Source organism: Hippoglossus stenolepis, chromosome 4 (genome assembly GCF_022539355.2).
Source record: "Hippoglossus stenolepis isolate QCI-W04-F060 chromosome 4, HSTE1.2, whole genome shotgun sequence".
Lineage (NCBI taxonomy): Eukaryota > Metazoa > Chordata > Actinopteri > Pleuronectiformes > Pleuronectidae > Hippoglossus > Hippoglossus stenolepis.
Genome location: NC_061486.1, coordinates 18,874,884 through 18,897,531, shown reverse-complemented (window position 1 = coordinate 18,897,531; position 22,648 = coordinate 18,874,884). Strand labels below are relative to the sequence as shown.

The window sequence follows — 22,648 nt, the reverse complement described above, 5'->3', positions numbered from 1 at the left end:
AAAATATAACCTACCATTAAACCAATAACTTTTTTTTAATTTGATTTTGTGCAAGTCTCCACAAGGTTTTTTTTTACAATTAGAGAGGGTATGCGCTAAGCAAGTGGTTCTCAGAAATGTTCTGGTATGCCCTCAATTCCAAAGCCGAACTAAGTTCAGAGTACAATTTGTAACCAGTCGGACTGTAGGAACGGCTTGTCCAAAAGGTAAAAGCTCTAAGACTCTAAGATGGTGTTTTATTACATGACTGTTGTTTTACCCTACATTTACCCACCAGTGTGATGCATAGTCTTCTCATATTTACTCAACAAACAGAAAACCTACCTGCATTTGGGACTTGGTGGTGTTGTTGTGGGAAGACTGGTTGTGAACTTCTCGTCTTAACCAGTTATGTTCTTGACTGTTTACATTCTTATTACCTGGAGGTCTTTGATGTTTGGGAAGGGAATTCCAATGGTGACCACTGCCCTGGCATTGTCGTCTGTGAAGTCCAGTCCTTCACTCACTTTACCCCTACATACAGCAATCAGCAATGCACCATCTATAACAAGAAACCACTGTAAATGACACGTAGTACACAGCAAACTCTGAACAAGACTACGCTAGCTTTAGTTCAGTTGTATAATGATTTATAATTAATGTGAAGATGAGATTATCAAATTAATGTGTTTCAGCCCTAATTCTACAGACATGTCACTAAACAAGTGGTTTCAGAATGATATTGCAAAACCAGTGTGTCAGTGTGATGATCTTTACCAGTTTGACCTCTTTCGTCACAGTATTTAATGGCATTGTAGTAGGTCTGAAGCAGTTCGTCAAAATCCCCCTTGCCACCACCGCGGGGCTCAGTGATCACAGTTTTCTGTTGTTGTAGCTTCTCCCAGAGACCAGTGTTGATCCACCGGTCCCGCAGCTTGTCCAACATCTGACCAACCACAAGAAGGATCATGTTGTAAATACATGGAGACAGGAAAATGACGATGCAGAAGTGAGGTGGTGAACTGAAGACAGATTATTGATCCACACTTCATCATTAACATTAAAAACAACAGCATTAGTTGTGCTCGCGTGACATAAGTGCTGAAGATATAAAACAACTTACAGCAAATTATGTTCAGTAATGATAAACAGCGGAGTTGCAGAGCCGAGTCATTAATAGTCTTTAATAATATCCTCTAACACTGTGCGTGTATCATCAAGGACGAGAAATCGCTGCAGTGAGTGTAACTGGGCCATCAGGTGCACAGAGCTCCCTGGAGATCACTTACAAAAAAATAAAGAAAAACTATCAACTTTCAAAATAATATCCCAGAGTGGAGTGTAGAATCCCAATGATGTGAAGTAATCGGTCCGATTGCTCTAAATATATAAATACTGCGTTGACAATCATGTTTAAAAAATATACTTCTTTTAATTTGTATAGATTGAGCATATCACAGCTGTCTCTAAATTTTATAATCCTGCAGTTTCCCGCGATAATTTCTTTGCCTCCAATTTGAATTAGAATTCTTTTACCCCACGCACTGTTCTTTCTATCGTACTCCCTCTCACTCACTGTATTATCCACAGCAGCAGCACTGTATCAGTGTAGTTATTTTATTAATGACATCACTGCTGTGGCAGTTCACCTCCACCTCGCTAACAAACACCTCGATGTCGGTGTCAGAGAATTTCGCTTCCTCTTCTCAACGCTTAGGATAATTAAATATTCATGAGGTGCTTTGCATTGACCATTTATGGTTGAATGTGGGAGAGTAGGGGGCGGACCTTGAGGCAGATCCACGTAAGCACATTTCCAAATGGAGTGTGATTTGTAAAGGGAAAATGGCCTTCAGGTGCACGCACACGGTTTTATAAATCTTAATCTTTTTTTGCCTACACCATTTCCAGCTTTTGTGCGCACGTACACTTTTAGTAAGATTCATACGCACTGTTTTATAAATGAGGCCCCTGGACTGTACATCTTCACACACACAACACTGCATTGCCAAGTACCTGAAGGCTCTGTTTCGCTTTCTGACACAGTCCAAGACTGAAAAATGTTTGCAGCAAGGAACAGGAAGCATTGATCTAACCATGTTTGCTGCTGTGTCCTCATACAGCATAGATCCCTCTTCTTTACTTACACTTAGAGAGCTGATGTGCTTAAACCCCCTCTGTAATAAAATCACTGTTGCTGTGCTATTGTTAGTACAGAAAGTCAGCAGCTCTCGGGGGAGGCACATTGATCTAAAAGCCCTCATTCTAACATGGCCCCACTCATGTTTGTGCTGTGCAGATTATATCCTTGAATAAGCACGGCCTCAGAATCAAAGAGCAGCTTCACTGGCTTGGAAATGTGTTAGAAGGGTCAAGTAGAAGTTCTTCTTGTAGTCAACAGAAAACTTCTCAACAGGCTTATAGTGTCAGACTGTGAAGTCTGAGCCAGATGAGGCAACAAGATGGCAGGGCCTATTTATGATATCTTGTCCCGACAGTAAACTTATTCTTTTGACCAGTTCCTTTTACCTGTTGCTCAAAGTACCACTTAAAGTCAAACACAAATGTATTCTGGAGGTTATGTGCAGTACAGAGGAAAACTACAAAGTCAGAGGGGGAATGACACAGTAAGAGAGCATTGGTCATTTGTTGCATGCTAGTGTAATTACATCATAGTGGTAAAATGTAGCATGGGAAAGATTTAATCAGGTTGGTGCGTCCTCAGGCAAGCGAGGCCAGGACGTTTGCATTAATAAAAGATAGCACATTCACTAAATATGCAAGGACTCCCCCTTTACGTGCATCTTCAAATTCAGCAAACTGTTTGTCCTGCAATTGCTTTGCAGTGATGAGGAGGAGGAGATGAATAACTCATGTTATGTACTTAAGGCAGATCTACCACTAAACAAAACAGCCATTATCTGCCAGGCTGCACATGGAAAGGAGCCGATTCCAAACAGAGGAACCTTATCTGACAGCACGAGATGGATCATGTTTTTGCTTTACAGGTGTGGGTGTGGTCTGAAACATAACTACTGAGTGCTCATTCGACAATGTAATAATGACTATCGAGTACTCAATATACGTAGCATATTTACGTAGCGTTTTTGTAGTATTGCAGTAACATTACACAGATTAAAACACTGAAAATAATGTGGGGGGTTTCCTCCATTTTTACTCTTTCTTTATGTATTGTTAAATTGCAATAAATGGTGCTAAGTCAGTACTTTCAAGGATCCACCAGCTGCTTCTTCTGTAGGTACACCAAATCACACTACCACTGTAACCATATTAAAAACCATCAACAAGGTCAGTGTCATGCAGAGGTGAGTAAAGCAGCGTCTTGGAGTGAAAGCACTTAACTACTTCCTAAATTATGAATTTGTGTCTACATCAGCACCTATCTCATGCAGTTTACAGTGAAGCTTTGAATTGTAACTGCTGACATCAGTTTGGATGTATTATAAAATGGGTTGATATTGTCCAAATGGAGTTATGTTGAAAGATTAACACTCGTACTTCACTCTCATATTCATCAGTGCTTCCTGAGGTGAGGCGTGTAGTGAACGTCACGTCTGTGCTCTGAGACCGACAGTCAGTGCTCAACTGCTTGTGAAAGTTTGGAGGATTCCCGCTGTGTTCAACAGAAGCAGCGTGGCCTCAGATGCCCTAAGGAGAAAGCAGAGGATGCTGAACCTTCCACATCACACGATGGAACTGCGACTATGAGATGCTGTTCTGGTTTCTCAAGCAGCATCCTGCCATCTGTGTGGCCCTCTAATCTCCCGATGGACATTGTTTACTATACATTACTAATTAAGTGTATTACAATCTGCAAACATGTATGATTTTTTTATTTGTATATCATACAGATTCACTTTATAATGAGGTTCTGAATATGATGTCTAAAATATGATTTCATGATTTGTAACTGTGGGTGGCAAAAGACTCCTTCAGCAAGACAATGAACCCCTAACCTGCTCCTGATGCCGAGTCCTCAGTGTTTATCCACAAGGCATTTGATAAATTATTTAAAAGATGTTAATTATATTGTTCAATGGAGTATTTAGGTCATATTGAAATAAAGAGATATTTGAGAATAAAATCATGATAATGTGATCATAATTTGTCATTTTATAAAATATCCAACTTCTTAAATTTTAGAGGGAACCAAGTAATCTAGAGCATTGCACCACTTTCTTTTAGTTTGTGGCATCACAGTCCTGTGAGCATCTCAAACATCAACTATAATCATTCCAATAAAAATGTTTTCAGTTTTTCAGCTTTATGAAAATGCAGCTAATTCGAGTTGTTTTTTTAAGCAGCTACCTCATGTGCTGGGTTATAAAATGTCCATTTACAGGCTCAACAATACAACTCATTTCAAGACAACAAAAAACAAAGAAATCTGCAGATAGCCGGTAGCAGTAATTTAAGGCCAACCAACACAAACATTTTTAGAAACTCCCTAAATTACATTTCACAACATTTTAGAAATTTGTATGTTTTGAAAAACAAAGAATATATATATAAAGAATGTGTTTATGAAAAAAAAAAATAATAATTATGCGCACATGTACAGGGTTTGACAAAACAAAATTCGAAATTACACTTCACTCTAAAACTACTTTATTATTTGATTCATCTTAAAGCTGTACACATAACAGTGTATTGCTGAAGCATAAGATAAAATTCAACTAATCGCCAAAAAGAAAAGTTGACAATTAAAAGTAAATTTATTTGTTGCCAACCATTTTAGACTTTGACAAGATATCTTACGGAAGTAAAGTTACAAGGCAGCCTAACTGGGAATGAGCAGCATTTAGCACATGTGAGGGCACAACAGAGTGTGAATAATTTATTGTCCTTTCTAGGCATGGTAGGTGACACAGTAAAGTGGGCCAGATTTTTCTGCCAATTGGGACAGGGCGGTGAAACAACCAGATAGAAGCAGTGAACTGTAGTCTTTCTCGCACTTTTGTACTTCCCCTCCCTCCCTTACCCCAATCTACCCATCTTTCACCTCCTCGGCATCCGGCCTCTCTCTATCTCCTTCCCTGTGTCCCCGGTGTCAGTGAGCTGTGTGGCGACACATTGCAGCTCCTCTAGTGCCTGCTGAATTATGGAAGGGGTTTAGAGGCGACGGCATTAATGAAACATGCCGTTAGGAGCCACATTTCGCAGTGGCGAGGGGAGACGTGTTGTTGCGTTGTAAATTATTCAGTTCCAAAATATCACAGCAACCATCACGCCAAGGCTGGTGGCAAGAAGCCACCTGCCACCTCTGGCCTGCCACTCTTCCCTTGTCTTCTGCTCTACACATCCCAGCTGTACTGGTGACGACAACAGAACACTGCAAAAACCCAGCCTGCTGCCCAGAGATAAAGATGCTCACTGATATGACTGAGTTTACTTCCTTATTTAAAGAAATTGAATTATTTTATTGAGTTGAATTTAAAGGGTATGCTTTGAAAATGACTGTCACTTAGAGCCCAACCAATACAGATCTTTATGTACTGATGATACCGATATTAGGGAGTAAAACATTTTAAATACCAATACATACATTTAAAAAGATTTGACATTGATTTCTATGGTGTCATTACCAAACCATTAACACAAACACAACCAAATATATAGGACTTGAATAAAAATATTTCCTATGTAAAATGTGAACATGAATGTACATCTCTTCTGCATTGCTTATTCCATAAATAAAAATTGTCTTCAAACAAATGCTGATACTTTAGTGGAAGGCTCGCATCTGTCAAGTTTTATCGGCCAAGTGATATATAAGTATATGCATTGATTCTTAAAAAATTATTTTTTTATTTCTATTGTTTTTTATTTCATTTATTCTAAACCAACTGTAAAAAATACATTGGAATTATTTGTGAATAAAATTGTCACTCTCACAATCAGTTGTGCTGTTGTAACTTGTAAAAAGAGGCGTCAGTATAATGCATTGAACATAACAAATGTCAATCTGAGTATCGACTACATACAAACAAATCTAGAAATCTGTCTTTCGATAATCTCAACAAGACTGAAACTACCCCAATGCCCTATTTATTTGAAACTGCACTTCCTGTGCACCACTGTGAGCGAAATCATCAGTGATATCACACAAAAATACATAGTTTCACTTTTTTTTAAGTGCAGTAATTTCCTGTAACATGTGGACACTTGAAATGAGTCAGACAGTTGTAAATAGAACTTGTTTCAAACTGTTGTGAATGAAGAAGCTTGTGAGCAGTAGAAGGACTGAGTCAAATATACTTGTGTGCGCTTTCATGTAATGAAGGAACAGGTCATCCAGTTCAACAGTGTGACTCACTGCTGTGTTTGTAATGGTTTTTGGGCACTGATGTCCGAGCTCAGACTGGATACACACACACAATGCTTTGTTAGTGGGATCAATTCATGATTCATTTTTCGTCTTTCTTTGTAGACAATAAGAAAAATGCAGAATAATAAGCAGCCTAATTCTTTTATGATGCATTGTCTTCAGTTATGCAGTTATTTTGATGCCATCAGTGTACTTCTATCACTTTTTTACTGAAATGATCAGACGTACGGTAGAGAATAAAAAGCCTATTCAATTATTGTGCAAGCTATATATTCACAATAAAAATTCAAATTTTTTTCTGTTTTATTTCAAACTCATTGCCAGGAACAAAATGTTGCAACTGTGGTTGAAAGACAAAAACTGCTCCATTTCACATGTGTTCTCTAGGTCTGAAAACATGAGCTGCAGCCTAGTCAGCCAGCAGTAACCCTCAAGTTTCCACTGTAAAAACGCAAATAAAACATCACCTCTGCTCTAAAAGCAAAAAAAAAAAATCAGGAGGTTAATTCCACACTGAGCAAATTGACCTATGAATCTAATGTGCTCCCAGACACAGAGAACCGGTCTCTCTCTGAGGCAACTGCGGACAGTGCGTGTTGGTGGGTGTTCACCCTGCAGTCTGCTTTGACTTTGATTTGACACATGCTCAGCAGAGCTCAGGCGCCAGCATTGGGTGCATCTTCACACAGACAGCGAGGCGACGTCACCTAATGGCCCTTATCTCAATCTCCTTTAAAAGCATCTTGTAGTGCCTGCCATCTTTTGCTGCCACTTCTGTAATAAACCATCAGTCCCCCTCTCCTGTGGAGCATTGGTCTATTCCTCTGGCGGCTGGGACCAGACGGCAGGGCCCGCTGTGATTTTAATGGGCACTAACTGAAGGGATGTTGAGGTTAAAGTGCTACAAAACCACAGCACTGGTGCAGGAAAGTGAGTGTGTGTGTGTGTGTGTGTGTGTGAGACCATGATTACAGACATACTTTGTGTGTCCTTGAATTTTAAATAGAAGCAGAGTTTGCGTTTTCTTTGCAATAATTTGACTGTAGGGCGCAGAGGTCATTGCTGGGAAATGATAATCACAGCAATAGTAAAACAGATTAATTTCTTACAAAAACCCCAAATTCACAATGCTGGCCAAAGTCAGATTTTGGTTGATTTTATTACTCATTTCTATCTAACACATGAAGATAGTTAAGCTCAATGTAAACAGTGCCAGAGCATCCTGCTGTGTATTTATGCTTGTACGTGGGGGTAAGCAAATGCTGTTAGTCACAAAACCAGCTGTGTATGAGGGGCTTTACAGCCATCATCTCCACACATTGAACTAGGGTGTCCGGACATGACCTATCCTCTCTATGTATACTGCACACACACACAAACACACAGATTACAGAGCAGACGGGACTCGGCGGCACCAAGAAGGCCTCCACGGGCTCCAATTAATACCCCAGCCCTTCATTTCCCCTCATCTCCTCATCTTCAAGAGTTGACTACAGATTAAATATTCATGCATCAGCACTGAGAGAGATAGAAGACTCCTACATGGCTATCAATAATAAAAAAACATCCCACAGCTCATAGCTGCTCGGCTGACATCAGAGGCTGACAAAAAGGAAGGTAAAATGAGAAAAGAACAAGGCCCAGAGTGTTCGCTTTCCCTCACAGTTTGGATGGCAGGGTCATCAGCTGTTTGAGAAGGCAACTGGATAGCAAGCAACCGAGGACTGCAGGGAAATCAAACCAGTGACGCGATGAAATACAAGTCAAACAGACACTATGCAAATATGCCAAAGGCAAAAACTAAATAAGCCAAGGGCAAAACACAACTGTGAAGGTCCACTGTTTGATGGAAAATGACGTGTCCACTTAACATGACACTGACTCATCACAGCGAAACAGTGTATCAGTGATGCTGGCTTCAATGATATGATGCGAGTGTAGAACATAAGCAAAATGCCCTATTCATAACCATGAGCTTCAACAATTCTTAGCTTCTGTGACCTAGGCTAAGAAAAACAAACTTTTTTACTGCTGTAACATTTATGAAAAATTCAAAATTTAAAATTTAAAATGATTAACTATAAAATTATTATGTATTTAAAATTATTGCTCGTGACTCAAGGCAAATAGTTTACTGATGTGCAGCAAGCAGCAGAGAACTCTTCACCATAAAAGTGATGGTTTTAAACAGAATAGCTTGAATGTTTCTGCTTTTATGTATATTGTGTAAATTATGACAGTGGTTTTCAACGTGGTGGTACAGACCCTCCAAGACAAATTTGAGGGGTGTAGAGATGATTAAGAATAAACAACATATGCTTCACATTTACTTTTTCAGACATTCTCTACTTTTTCCTTTGTTACTGAAAACTGCAGAAATGTTTTAAGTCTAAAAACATTTCAAATTTAAAATAGGTTAAACTGGACATAATCCATGCACACTGCCACCATAGAGTGCTTCACTGCATTTTAACGGGAAGATGTTAAGTCATGTGTTAATGACTTTATAAACTCACTTGTGTTGTTGTGTTTCTCACAGTATCTTAATTGACTAAAACTGTTAACTGACCAAAGTCACGTGTAACGTGGACAAACACACAATAATAAATGAAATCCACTTGCCCCTTTGTAAGCTAATGTGACAAGTGAGCTGTAGTGTACATTAATTATTCATGAACGAAAACGCATAACAAACAAAGGGGGACAAAGTGTCTACGAGTGCGCTCTCAGAATCGCCCTCATTAACTGAAAGAGGATACAGTTCTGTGAGGATGACGGCATTTACCAAGAACCTGACAAGTGCCTCTATTGATTAGTGCTGATCTATTGTTACATACAGCGCTGTCTTAGCAGAGGGATCTGTTGGAATCCAGCAGAGCCTTTAAAAACTGGTGCTCGTTTTGGGTGCCATTAGTCAACACAAATACAAAAGCATTGACTCTGTGGTCTCTAGCTCCTCCCAATGGTAAAATGTGGTAAAATTAAGAGTCCACCAACACTTCAATAAAATGGATGAATTATTTTCAGCAAAAGTATAATTTTATTACATTGATGAAATTAATATAAGCTGTACCTGATCAAATAAAGTTTTTACTGCATTTTTCAAGCAACAAGTATAAGCTGCTTTGTAGAGGAGAAAAATGACTAAATGTTTAGACTAGAGAGAGATATCCCATTTGAATAATCAAAATCAAAACAACAAACGAAGGCCCAACAGCATCCAGGTTCTTCTACCAAGTGAACATCAAAAGCTATCTTTATATTTCTTCACATGAACCAAATGTTTTATACAAATACATTTTGAAGGGCAGTTGTTTTAACTGCTAAGACTAAGATTCAAGTCAAAACTGAAATATATATATATATATGTGTATATATATATACACATATATATATATATATATGTGTGTGTATATATATATATATATCACACACACACACACACACACACACACATATATATATACACATATATATATATATACACACACACACACACATATACATATATATATATATATATATATATATATATATATATATATATACACATATATATATATATATATATATATATATATATATACACACATACACACACACACCTGTACTCTTCTGTAGCTAAATATTGTGATTCTAAAAGTACCACAACATGTATATGCATTAACAGTATCTAGCATGGCCAAAGTGACCAGATTGACATATTTCAGTATACGTGTGTGGTTTATTTACCTTGTAAGAAGGCAGAAAGCAGAGCACACCCTTGGCCATGACCTGGCACACATGGAGCAGCAGGGCCCCCACCTCGTCCTGGAACGAATATGTTTCAGTATGTTGGAAGGTGGCTAAGAGTTTTCTGCCTTGAGGTCCTGCACCAACAGTGCCCACCCAAACCTGAAGAGAGGACAGTAGAAATCTAAGGTTGATGTTACCAATATAACTCAAATAATAAATACATCTGGGCATGATCATGTTTGCCTGAAATATTTGTTAATATAAACATATAAAAGCCACAAATACCTCCTGGTGTCATAATAAACCGTTCCAAATTCTCATGTTGACATGTTTAAGTTTTGTTTGTGAGGAGACTGGTCATCTGGAATCGAAACACACCTGTTTCTATGTGTGACGTATATTTAATGGCATCTTTAACATGAGTCGGCTCTAGTGATTAAAATGTGCCAAAAACACCTTTTTTACTGTCCTGCCAATTAAGTGTCTGAACAGACAGTAAAACTCCATTCACGAGGCCTTCAGATGAGTTGAACAGCTATCAGGCAGTTAGACTGTGACATCTGCTGGACAGAAGCAGCACTGTGACAGATGTGGAGCAAACGCAAGTACAAAGTTTCAGATTGTCTGTCAAAATCTTTGTTGTTGGGTAGATTGGAGACTCTAAATTAACTGCAGGTGAATGTGAGAGTTGAAGGTTATTTGTCTGCTCCCTTGTCAAATGTCAGCTGGGATTAGCTCCAGCCCCGGTCCTTTACATAGTAAGTGCTATCGATAATGGATAGATGATATACCCTCTGCTTCAGAGTTCCACCTATTGAAACAATCAGCCACTCTGATTAAGACTTTTTGAAGACCTGGACCACATGTTGACTAACAATGATAGCTTGGGGATTTTACTGACTCCTGAGCCTTTGAGTATGAGTGATAATTAGGAGTCAAACCGGCTAATGTGGATGATAGTCACAGTTTAAGAATCAAGCGCTCCTACAGTACGACACTATACAGTGTTCTTGTAAACCTACTCAAAAAATTTGTCTGAAGTGTAGCCAAACAGTGCAGTGTTTTCACTAAGGCTTAATGACATGGGCGACTAACCTGGGACTTGTTGATAACATGATTGGCTTCCAGCTGGATGGAGAATTTCACCCCGAGTTCAGAGGAGAAGGAGCCCATCGGTGACAGGGTTCCTGATGTCAGCACAATGCTGTGCACCGGCCCACTCAAGTCAGAGAAAGCCTTGGAGGGATAGACACAGACACAATCAACCTCAGGAGGGGCAATTAGTTGTAATTTATTCCATAATGATAACTTTTAACATAAAGGGTGGATGGTGGCTCAGTGGAAGTTAAAAAACCTGGAAAAATGTAAATAGTCATTGACATTCATATTATCATAAGACATATTTTACCAGCACTTGTCAGGTAACCTTTATTTCAGAGCCTGTTAAGTTATTTTCTTCTTCCTATAGACTTCAGTGAAAGATCAATGTGGCCTACATGGCAATGTCTGCCACATCAAACCTCTCACCACAGCTGGGTTGAGGCACCAGAAGCTGAGTGTCAACACTTCCTTCTTGACACGGACACCCTGGCGTTGTCTCTGGCGTGGTCGAACAAAAAAACCCTGGGCATCAGGAGCATCGGGTTGAACCTGATTGGTCCAAGAGTAGCTCCTCTGCAGGGCTACCCGGTAGTCTTCAGCAAACCTACAGAGACAAAGAGAACAAAAAAGCAACCCTTCAGTTGTATCAGCATCTGAGCTGGCATGATTCAGGATTTCTGAAGGTTGACTTCTTTGGGTTGTCTCTGACCTGCAGTTGTCCCTAAACATGAAATCCAGGACCATGAAGAGGTTCTTGAGGACAATGGAGGTAGCCGAGCTGATGATTGGGATTTGCACCATCTCCTCTCTACCATTAACGAAACCAACCCTCTCCTCCTTCTCCAGCACTGCTGCCAGGTTGTTCTGTCACATAAAGACAGTGGACATGTGAAAACAAATCCAGGGTTTTTCCAGGCGAAAAATTAGGCGGAGGTGGTACTGGCTGGTACCGTCAGGGGGCAGGGATTCACACTGCCAAACCAATAGAGCCAAACCCCGCCATTTCCTCCGGCTTTCCTCACATTGTCTAATTTTTAAAATTCTGTTGTTTTTACCCAGTTTGTGTTTACACACGCGTCCGATGACACTATAGGCGTTTTGAGACATGTTTTGCAGGTAAATTTTGGAAAATTTGCTATGCAGTTTACCAAGAGTTTGCCGTGTTCACAATAGCATCAAAATCCGCATTATTCAGGCATGAGTTGGAGCAGCAACGTACAGCAGGCAGAGGCATGAAGTGACGTATTAACTCATAGATCTGTTAACTCGTAGTAGCTGCGTAGATCACATGATTTTCTGGACAACACAACAACTCTCTTGACATTTTCGTCGATGTCTTCTATGTGTGTGTCACTGCTTTTTCACGCGCCGATATCTGTTTCGTTTTTGTTTTTCATTTTTGCGCCTGCCGCACATTAGAAGCGTCATTATTTTGTCGGGAGGCAGAAGTGGCACGAAATTTGACAGAGGTGGCCACCTCGCAATTCTCTATGCAGGAAAAAACGAAAAAATAGCACTGTTGATAAGAAAACTTCTGAAACCAAAGAACATGCAACACATATTCAAATATAACAATAAATCTCACACCTTAGTACTTTAACCATAAATTAATGAGGCCATATTAGTACTGATTACACACCAATGGTACAGTTAAAACTAGTGTGTAAATTCCTATTATTGTTGGGACCAGTCTTTTCCCCTTTCTCATCAGTAACAATGGGATTCTGTTGAAGACGATAAAAGCGAGAAGGTTGGGGGATAACTGAGTTAATTTTTTTAACTAAAAAGTAAAAATAACTAGATTTATGTTGTCTAAAGTTAGTAGTATATGTGTATACCTACGCAGCCATTTATAGGGAATACTTGGTAAATCCTCTCTTTCTACTCAAACAGCCTCAGGTCTTTGAGTCATGGATTCAACAACATGCTGTCAATCTCCTGTTCTACTACATCTGGTGACTGGGAAGGTCACTGACCTCACTGTCATGTTCATGAAAGAGAGAGATGACTTTTGCTTTATGACATGGGGCATTATTCTGCAGGACGCAATTATTAAAAGATGGTTAACTGTGGCCATAAAGAGATGAACATGTTCAGCAACAATACATTCAAACCCTAACTGACTGCTATTAAGGCCAAAAGTGTGTCAAGAAAACATTCCCACACCATCACACCACCACCAGCCTGAACTGCTGACACAAGGCAGGTTGGCTCCATGGATTCTAGCTGTTGACTCCGAATTCTGACTCAAGGTTCAGTGTTGGATGTGCTGTTCATTCTGCTCACCACAGTTGTAAAGACAGGTTATGTCAGTTACTATAGCCTTTCTGTCAATTTGACCAACACTAGTAATTCTCCTATTGAGACACAGTAACTACACCAACTACAATTCCTATCAGATTTCCAGAAAAGGTTTTGAAGAGTTTGAAAATCTAAAGTGCTCTGTACCAGCGGCGACTTGGACTCATCAATGTAACGGACATCGTTTATGACCACAGCAACAACAACTGATTCTCAAGTTCTAGGTTCTGCGTGCTGAGTTGAGCTTCACCGAACTTTGAACAAACATGTGAATAAACAGTTGAACAGCTCTTTGTGCAGCAGCGGTGGCTTCAGGGTTCTGCGGACTGTCCAAGCAAACAGCTCATTCAAAACAGCCATATAAGAGGCACTGCACTAATTAATGGTGAATAACACTCATAATTGTGTTTAAGAGTGTAGTCTACTTCAAATGTCTACTTGAGAAGCAAAGATATTTGGAGTACCTTCAGAATAGCAAAGGTCGCTGCAGTGATACCCAGCGTGTCAAAGATGGCCAGTATATCCTTCCCATTCCAGACTTTACTTGCAGTCTCATATCCTCTTTCACTCATCAGGCCTTGGCTCTCCTGGATCCAGCTACAAAAAAAAGAAGTCAATTCCTCCTCAAATCATGAAAGATAGATATACAACTGAGCTACTGAATATGAGGATAGATACTGACTTGAACAGGGTGTAGCAGAAGTCTCTGAGGGGTTCATGTTTGGAGGCTCTGATTTTGCTTTTGACCATGCTGTCCAGCTCATCCCTGCACGTCAGCAGACTGTTGAGGTCCAACGTGAAGCTGGCACTCTCCCTGGCACAGTCCTCAATGTTGTGGGCTTCATCCAGCACCAAGATCTGGCCTGCCAGGTCGATCTCCATCTGATGCAGGAGGACAGTGAAAGGAGCGGAAAAGCACAAAGGAGGAGGAGCAGTTAATACCTTTAGTTTCTGTTATTTTATCTGATCTGTTGCTCCCTCTCTTTGTTTCCTGATGGTTGTGTACTAAAATCTACTTACACTCTCTCTGATCATAGGGTCCAGCAGGTAGTTATATGGGCAGAAGATGATGGAGGCACCCTGTCTAAGTTCACGGGCAGCATAGTAAGAGCATGAGCGGATCCGTTTCCCCAGTGCGACCAAGTCCTCAATGTCCCAGGCTTCATTTAGCCCATGGACAAGTTGTAGAGTGTTCTGGTCCCGCATCCTCTGAACACCATGGAAATAGCTGCACGACTTACCCTGTAATATACAAATGTATAGAGACAAGATAACATTAGACCAAAGTCTAATGATAAACCAATCATTGTACTAACTAATTTTATTAATTTACCACAATTGGAACCAATGTCCCATTGTGCTTTACAGAGAATGACAAAGGCAGAACAAGCCAAAACTAATACATTTAGACAAAATGTCCCAAATATAAATTTTAATGAATTAGAACAAACACAAAATTAAGTTGTAATATTTTGCTCATGAATCTTAATATCTCAATTCTAATATCATATCTTTAAGAAACCACACACCATTCATAAAATGGCCAATACCATTGCAACGGTGAAGCATGGTAGAGCTTTAAATTGTGAGGGTGTTTTTAACAGCATGTACAGGGAGACCATTTGGGTCGAAGGAAAGCTGGACAGAATGAAGTATCTGGGTTTCCACACTTTCTTCAACATTGAATTAAAGGACTTTTCAAGCCCAATAAACAGCAAAAATTAATCAAGGTTAATTACTTTCTTGATGAGAAGTAGTGAGCTGTACAAAAGCTCACAGACAACAGTTAAAAGGAGAGAAGCTTGAATGTTTTAACAGCTCTCCTTTGTTCTCTGAAACAGTGATGTCTGACTGGTCTCTTACACACATACAGAACAAGGCCTATTTACTAACACTTACAATAACCATAACAAAAGAATTGGGATTTATATTTTAACATATAATATGTATATTGAAGGACCCATGTTTATTTATGTCTATTTTATTAAATGTTACTTTTCACTCAAATTTAAAAACTTGGTGTGACCCATGGGGTGATAACTCCTGCTCCTCCCTGTCAGTTTGTCCTGTGTGTATGTGGGTTTCCTGTTGGGAGGAGCAGGTAGTATCAGTGCCAACTGCAGGCACCTGGGCCCAGTGTTCATAGTCTATAAAGTGTGGCCTTCACTTACAGTCTCTCTCTCCTTCTCTGCAGATACCCAGTTGGTTATGGTGCAGCCTTAGTTGTCTTCAGTTGCATTATTACCTTGGTTATGACACATTAGAACTGTGAGGTACAGAGATATCCTTAATAAAAACACTCAGAACCTCAGACTGGGGTCACAGTTGAACTGGAAAATGACTATAAGCACAAAACCAAGGCATGGGAGTGGCTGAGGGACAATGTAAATGTCCGTGAAGGACCAGGCCAGAGCCCCAACATCTCTGGAGAGACCTGAAAATGGCAGCCCACCAACAGTCCCCATCCAGGAGACTTGACCCGAAGTAATCTTCCTTTGTTATGGGATATTGAGTGTAGACTGATGAAACAAAAATGAATCTTAACAATTTCTACATAAGGCTAAAACATAACCAAATGTGAGTGAAAATGAGTACGTTCTGAATTCACTGTATATTTCTAAGACTAGATCCCCCATTGAGCAGAGTTGACACAGGGAATTTGAAAGGCTGCGTGGGATCAGGTGTTCCAGCTATTGTAGTGGTTTACATGTCCTGACACTCATACAGGGAGGAAAGCTGTGTAAAGAAGCAGCATCTCATGTACTAAGCCCCAATTACTCTGTCAGCAGAGGAACCTGCTTTAGATGTCCCACCCTGTTCTTTATGGATCCAACAGCTTGAGGTGACACTGTCACAAAAATACTGTACACCGGTTGGATTTAATAACCACCTCACATAGTGATGATCTCTGAATGAGACGATCCACTCCTCACAATGATGCAGAAACTTTAATGACAGTGAACACGTTGTCAGGAGAGTTAGGAGAATTGATGGCCAGCGCAGCCACATTACAATTTACAGCACAGTTAAAATGGACAGCAGGTGTTTTGACTGAGGACGCCATAATACTATCAATCTGTGCTTTTGTGTATGAATCCCTTTGTGTCTGTACAGCACAGTAACCTCACACTCACTAGACTAGACCCTGAGGTGATGAAGACACAAGAGCATCAATGACATCCACTCCAGTGAGGAGTTATAACTCAACCAGCTACTTCATATGACAAAGTGAGACAATTGCCATGGAGGCAAACACCTCCAATGACAGCTTAATTATCCTCATTACAGTAGGCGCCTCAACTTTAGGACAGTGTAGGGGGTTACAAGTGTCTCGTGTAGCCGGCTCAATGGTTCCTGACATTTCAGTGTGTTAAAAAGACCCTGCCTGATCAATTGTGGACATTGTGGAAGCATAATTGTTGCTCTAAGGCTGCAGCATTGAAGGAGGTTTATGTGGTAGTACTGTAGTTACCTTTGGGTCTGTGTTACAGGGTGTCTGAAAAGGTCAAAGGATGTGTCATGAGCTGCTGGTTTTCACAGCTGGAGAGGGTTCAACCTTGGTTCAAAGAGTACACTTCAGATGTGGGGTTGAACTGACCTGAGCTATGAACTATATCATTCACAGGCCATTCACAGGATAAAAGTCTCATGTCAACTTTGTAGTGTGTGCTGGATTTTTGTGGCAGATACCATAATTGACATTTGAGAATTAAAAGAAAGAATCCCTTAAAATTGGTTCTTTCCAGAAATGTGACCAATCAATGTAGAGAACAGGACATTTTACAGTCAAAGAAGAATTTCCACACTGCGGTTGTATGCCTGCACCAACCAGTGCAGTTTCTGTGTACATATTTCTACATTATTTTTTATCCAGATTCATATAAAAAGGTCACTGTAACCTTTACCATTGACAACTGAAACCTAATCACTTTATCGTTGAGTCCAAGTGACGACTGATCAAAAGTTGAAGAAATTCCCTCAAGCAGTCTTGATATCCCAATTAAGTGGCCCAAAACATGATTTTTGAAGCCACCATGAGCTTGACATTTGACCACTGAAATCTAATCAATTTATCAGTGAGTTTAAGTGATTTGTGCCAGATGTAATGACATTCCAAAGGGCAGTCCTAATATGTCGCATTAACATGAGGTAACTGTAACCCTGACCTTTGACCTCCAGGCACTACAATTTAATCTTAAATTCATCTTTGAGTGCAAGTGAAAGTTTGCACCAAATTTGAAGACATCCCCTCAAGCTGATCTTAAAATATAAAACATAAACATAATTTGAGGCCACTGTGACCTTGACCTGTGACTACCAAAAATCAAGGGAGTTAATCTTTTGCTCCAATCGAAGGTTTGTGGCAAATGTGAAAGAATGTGCTTTGTGAGGTGACCGTGACCTTGACCCTGACCTTTGACCACTAAAATCTAGTTCTGGCCTGATATTTGCAGTGTGAACCTTGACTTTGTCTTTAACAATTGCATTCTACATGTGAACGCCAAAGGAATGCCTAGCTTTACATATATAGTACTTGCAAGAACGTGCGTGTGTGTGTGTTCATGCATATATCCTCACATTCTTGGCCTCCAGCAGCTCCTTGCAGCGTTCATTGCGGTTGGAATGAGGAGCCACTTCCGGGTGAACGCAGGTGTGATCTCTGCTGGATAAGATGGTCATTGGCACATTGGAGTAAACAGTGCGTTTCAGCTCATGGGCGATCTGAGTTATCTGTTTATGTGTCCGAGTTCCAAAGAAGATCTTAGGAATCTTCTTTTTGCCATCCTTGTCCTTCCCACTCTCTTTGGCTGAAGCACATGGGCACTGGGAGCAGGGTTCTGGGGCCTGGATGGAGAAAAATAAACACATGTGGTAGTTCATATCTAACCTGAACAGTTGAGTCCCAGATCTTCGTGAATGGCATAATACCAGCAACTTGCATTTATGATAACACCGTCCAGTTTTGCTGACTCTATGAATTCTTTGTTAAATAATTCTGAAGGCAAAGTGAAGTTTTTTGTGAATCTTAACATTGGATCTTACTGGGAATCCACATGAAATGCGAGAAATGAGCCATGTGTAGGTGCTATTGAAGCACTCTATTCATGAAACCCAGACCAACCCAGTTTGGTCATGTCTTTCATCCAAACCAGCAGCAGCTCATGAGGACCTGAGAGGACAACAGCTGGCAAAACTCAATTAACCAGGCTGACAGAAATCCGAAACGAGCTGAATATGTGTTTGTTTAAATGGGACATAGCATGCAAATTCCACTTTGTTAGTGCTTCTACAGGTTAATGTGGGTATCTGGCATGTCTACCAACACAAAAACTCTGGGAAAAAAAACACTCGCGCGTTTTGTTATGGTTCCTCTAAGTCAGAAACGTCATGCTTGAGTGACTCGATTGAGCTTCCTGGGTTTTGTGTCGTAACAAGGAACTGGAAGTCTCCCTACATGGCCTAAAATATGTAATTTATATCGTTTAAAATCAGGGGGAGAGGGGGAGGGGGAGCTGGCTCATTAGCATTTAAAGGAACAGGCACTCAAAACAGGTCGCTCTGTGGAGGGCTGTTTTATACAGGGTAAAAAGGGTGTTTTAAATGATCCTTGTGGTATTTTGACCAAAGTATGTTACAGACATTTCATTAAGACCCCAAGGAACCATATCAACTTGTGGTAAAATGGGCATGCTATGTCCCCTTTAAGCAAGCTTCACTTGGAGAAATTGACATTGTTCCTATTTATTGACTGACTGGCTTTCACTGAATTTAGGGTTCAGTGTCTTGCCCAGGTAAACTTTAGCATGCAGACTGCAGGAGCCAGAACTAACCACTGACCTGCCGATAAGTAGACGATTGGAACTACCTCTTGAGTTACACCCACCTATATGGATATGCATGGCAGCTGTGACTCAAGAGGTATGGCCGATCGTCTACTAATTGGAAGGTTGGTGGTTCAATCCCTGATACCTCCAGTCTGCATATAGCATTGTCCTTGGCAAAGATATTATGCTGTCTGCTTCCGTTCTTGCACAACGTCACTCAGCTAGTAATGGTGGTGCTTTTGTGCTCAAACTAAATACATAGACAAAATATAGAATAATAGTTAAGTTGAAGAATTTTAACATAACACTCCTTAACTAGAAATACCTCCATGCAGTTGTACACCTCTGCCATCCAGTCAAGTGAGAGGAGGTATGCTCACAATCACCACTGTTCCTGAGCTATGACATTGAATAATGGCCAGTGATATTGCTGTTTTAATCTGTGTCAGTAAAATCACTTGTGTCAGATACTGCAACAGCCACTGTTCCACTGCACACTATCACTGCACAGAGTGCATTGTTTAATTAATGATAAGGCTGGCTGGCTGCCCATTTATGAGAAATAACCAACAGTGGCACTTTCTTATTCTTAAGGCCACTGTTAATACATTTTCAAACAATTGATCATTTGTGCCACTGATGTGTATCATCAAAGCTTGGAATAAATTAATTCAATCCCTACACCTCATTTACTTACAAATCACACAATGTGTGATGTATGCAAAAACGCAAAGTATGTAATATATATATATATAAATATATATATATATATATATTACATGTATTATATATATTTAGTACATACATCTTAATATTACATACATCTACATAGCATACACAGCTTTACAATGCAGTATGATACAGAGCGCTACCAACTCATCATCATTATCCTGTGTCTCAATAAGCTTTTTGACAGACTGTGTTGAATGCTTTTGATATGCACATGGAGAAGCATAAAGAATTTGCATCCATACATAAGGTGTCCTGTCTCTCTCTACAGTGGGTGACCTTTTCGGGGTCTGAAAGATGATAGGATACCATTGTGGTGGCTGGGAAAATGTAGCTGCTAATAATTAGCTGTCCAGTGACGTGGTGAATTCTTTTTCTCAAAGGTGAAGTGTAGCCAGCACCATTTATGAAACTGATCCTGCTTATGTGTTGTGCTCTTTTAAGTGGTTTACTCTTTGACCACTCAGTGCCTCACATACATGGCTTCTCAAATCCAGAACTTCATTTAGAATATAGGACAAACTGTTGAATATCCTTTGTAGGTTTTAAAGTATAATATAAAAAGGTACTGAAGTGTAAAATACTGTATATCATTATCAATTTTATTAGTAGTAGCAGCAGCAGGAGTGGCACTAGTACTAATGTATATACATTATATATATAAATATGCTTAATTGACATGAAAAAAAAAGTAGCAATAACAAAATATAACACACACACACACACACACACACACACACACACACACACACACACACACACACACACACACACACACACACACACACACACACACACACACACACACACACACACACACACACACACACACACACACACACACACACACACACGTTGAGGACAAAAGGGCTTGAACACTCCTTGCAGGTATATTTTTGATTTATTTTGCTTGGTTAGTCTTAGAGGTTAGCAAATCATATACTAACTCAAATGTGCCATTTTACTAATTATGCGATGTGTAAATACAGTAGAGGAGACTGATGATAAACCACTGTTTTCTGACTGGAAAAACAGTTGATGATCTCCAGCAAATGGAGATGGATCAATAGGTAAACACGGTCTCCACTGCATGGTAACAGACTTTTGTAAAAACACTATGGCTTCTTTTTTCAGAGATTCAGAGAATCATTTTTTTTCTTAATGATGAATTAATTTTATTCACAAGCTTGAAAAAAAGGTCCATCTCTAAGTTTTCTATAAAATCCCCTGAATGGTTCCACATAAGAATGATTGGTATGTGTTTTCATGCATCACAACTTACGATGGGGATCAGAGGGTAGCACTCCTAATGACAGATGAGTAGCTCCGGTTACCCACGAGCCCAGATTTTCCACGCTTGTTTCCCCATCAAATATTACAATGTGTGGTGGAGTATAGACCAGAGAGAAGCCTTAGAGAGCCATCTCTCAGAGTTAAGAGGGATAACGAGCCCTGAGCCCATGTGAAAAATAAACAGAGGTGCTGTAGGGCCCCAACACCAGTTCAAGTTACCTTTCTCCTCTGGAACAGTTACGCTTCACAGCCTGGGCCCTGGGCCCGATCACCTTACCTGCTGCTGCCACATTAAATAGAGCCATCCAAATATCCTGCTCCAAGATGGCCAATAATTACTTATTCATTGGCAGGAGGGGAAGAAGGGGTGGGTAGGGGCAGAGTAGAAGAGCTTGCTGATGAATAGAGGCCCTTGTCAAAAGCTGCAGCAGGAAACAGCTGACACAAGAGTATCCTTTTACATACCTGCCTCCTGAGATGCCAGGACAACAAGGTTTCAAGCTTGGCCCCACAGCCCAGAGCAGACACCCCTAGAAAGGAATGCAGATAACTGGCAAAAGGGGCAAACAGGACACCAGCTCGCAACAAGAATATAATGCTTCTTTCAGCACAGGACAATTTCACTGGTGTTACTCTTTGGGTGCCACCAGCAATGACAATGCCATTTATCTATCAAACAACACATTATGTGAGTGAAGTGTTTTCCTATTATCCCAGCATTTACAGGTACACTGTACAGTAAAGGTAAAGTTTCTTCCGGCTTACCATATCGTGGTATACAGGTTTACTTAGTAACTGTATGCTAAGTTTTGTCAAGTTCCTTCAGGTATGACAGATTTCTTGGTATACGCTGCCAGGTGTAAGTGTATGCAATGGCCAAAGCTTTCTTGAATTGACAGAACAGAGGTCAGCGGTGTTACTGAACACCTCAGAATATTCACAGGTAGGCTTCTGTTGCTATTCTCCCTGCCAACACCTGATAGATGGAAATCTCACACTCTGGGGGGCCAGTCAGAGGGCACCGAGGGGCCGCAGGCAGTGGATCACTTAGGTATCACTGGCGCCTCTTGCTGGACGCCAATTTGCTCCTCATTCCACAGCTTTCAAGGGCTTGGAATTCATTCCAATAAGGGTGTGCTTCAATAGCCAATACCTCAGAAGACATGACACCGAACACCCCTTCCTACCGATATGACCACACGGTGCAGGGAGGCACCACGGCAAATATCTGCCCTCCAAAGCACCTGTTTATCCCTCGGGCACAGTAACCAGCGGGTGAACCCCATTCAATATTTATCCCCGTGGCTTTCACAGATCAGCGGCCCAGGCGAGGCAA

General features: G+C 40.4%; 1 protein-coding gene across 4 annotated transcripts in view; it reads right to left on the bottom strand.

Moving 5' to 3' along the window:
* Window positions 1-22,648, bottom strand: part of brip1 (BRCA1 interacting helicase 1) — a 40,631-nt gene that overhangs the window by 10,648 nt on the left and 7,335 nt on the right. For all 4 annotated transcript variants that reach the window (XM_035154736.1, XM_035154737.1, XM_035154735.1 and 1 more), the window contains exons 7-16: window positions 18,044-18,310; window positions 14,486-14,707; window positions 14,148-14,347; window positions 13,930-14,062; window positions 11,874-12,028; window positions 11,591-11,768; window positions 11,159-11,299; window positions 10,061-10,222; window positions 757-925; window positions 420-541 (exon numbers count right to left, since the gene is read on the bottom strand). In XM_035154736.1, coding sequence (XP_035010627.1) covers window positions 420-541; window positions 757-925; window positions 10,061-10,222; window positions 11,159-11,299; window positions 11,591-11,768; window positions 11,874-12,028; window positions 13,930-14,062; window positions 14,148-14,347; window positions 14,486-14,707; window positions 18,044-18,310 — 1,749 coding nt within the window. The remainder of the gene's footprint in view (window positions 1-419; window positions 542-756; window positions 926-10,060; window positions 10,223-11,158; window positions 11,300-11,590; window positions 11,769-11,873; window positions 12,029-13,929; window positions 14,063-14,147; window positions 14,348-14,485; window positions 14,708-18,043; window positions 18,311-22,648) is intronic.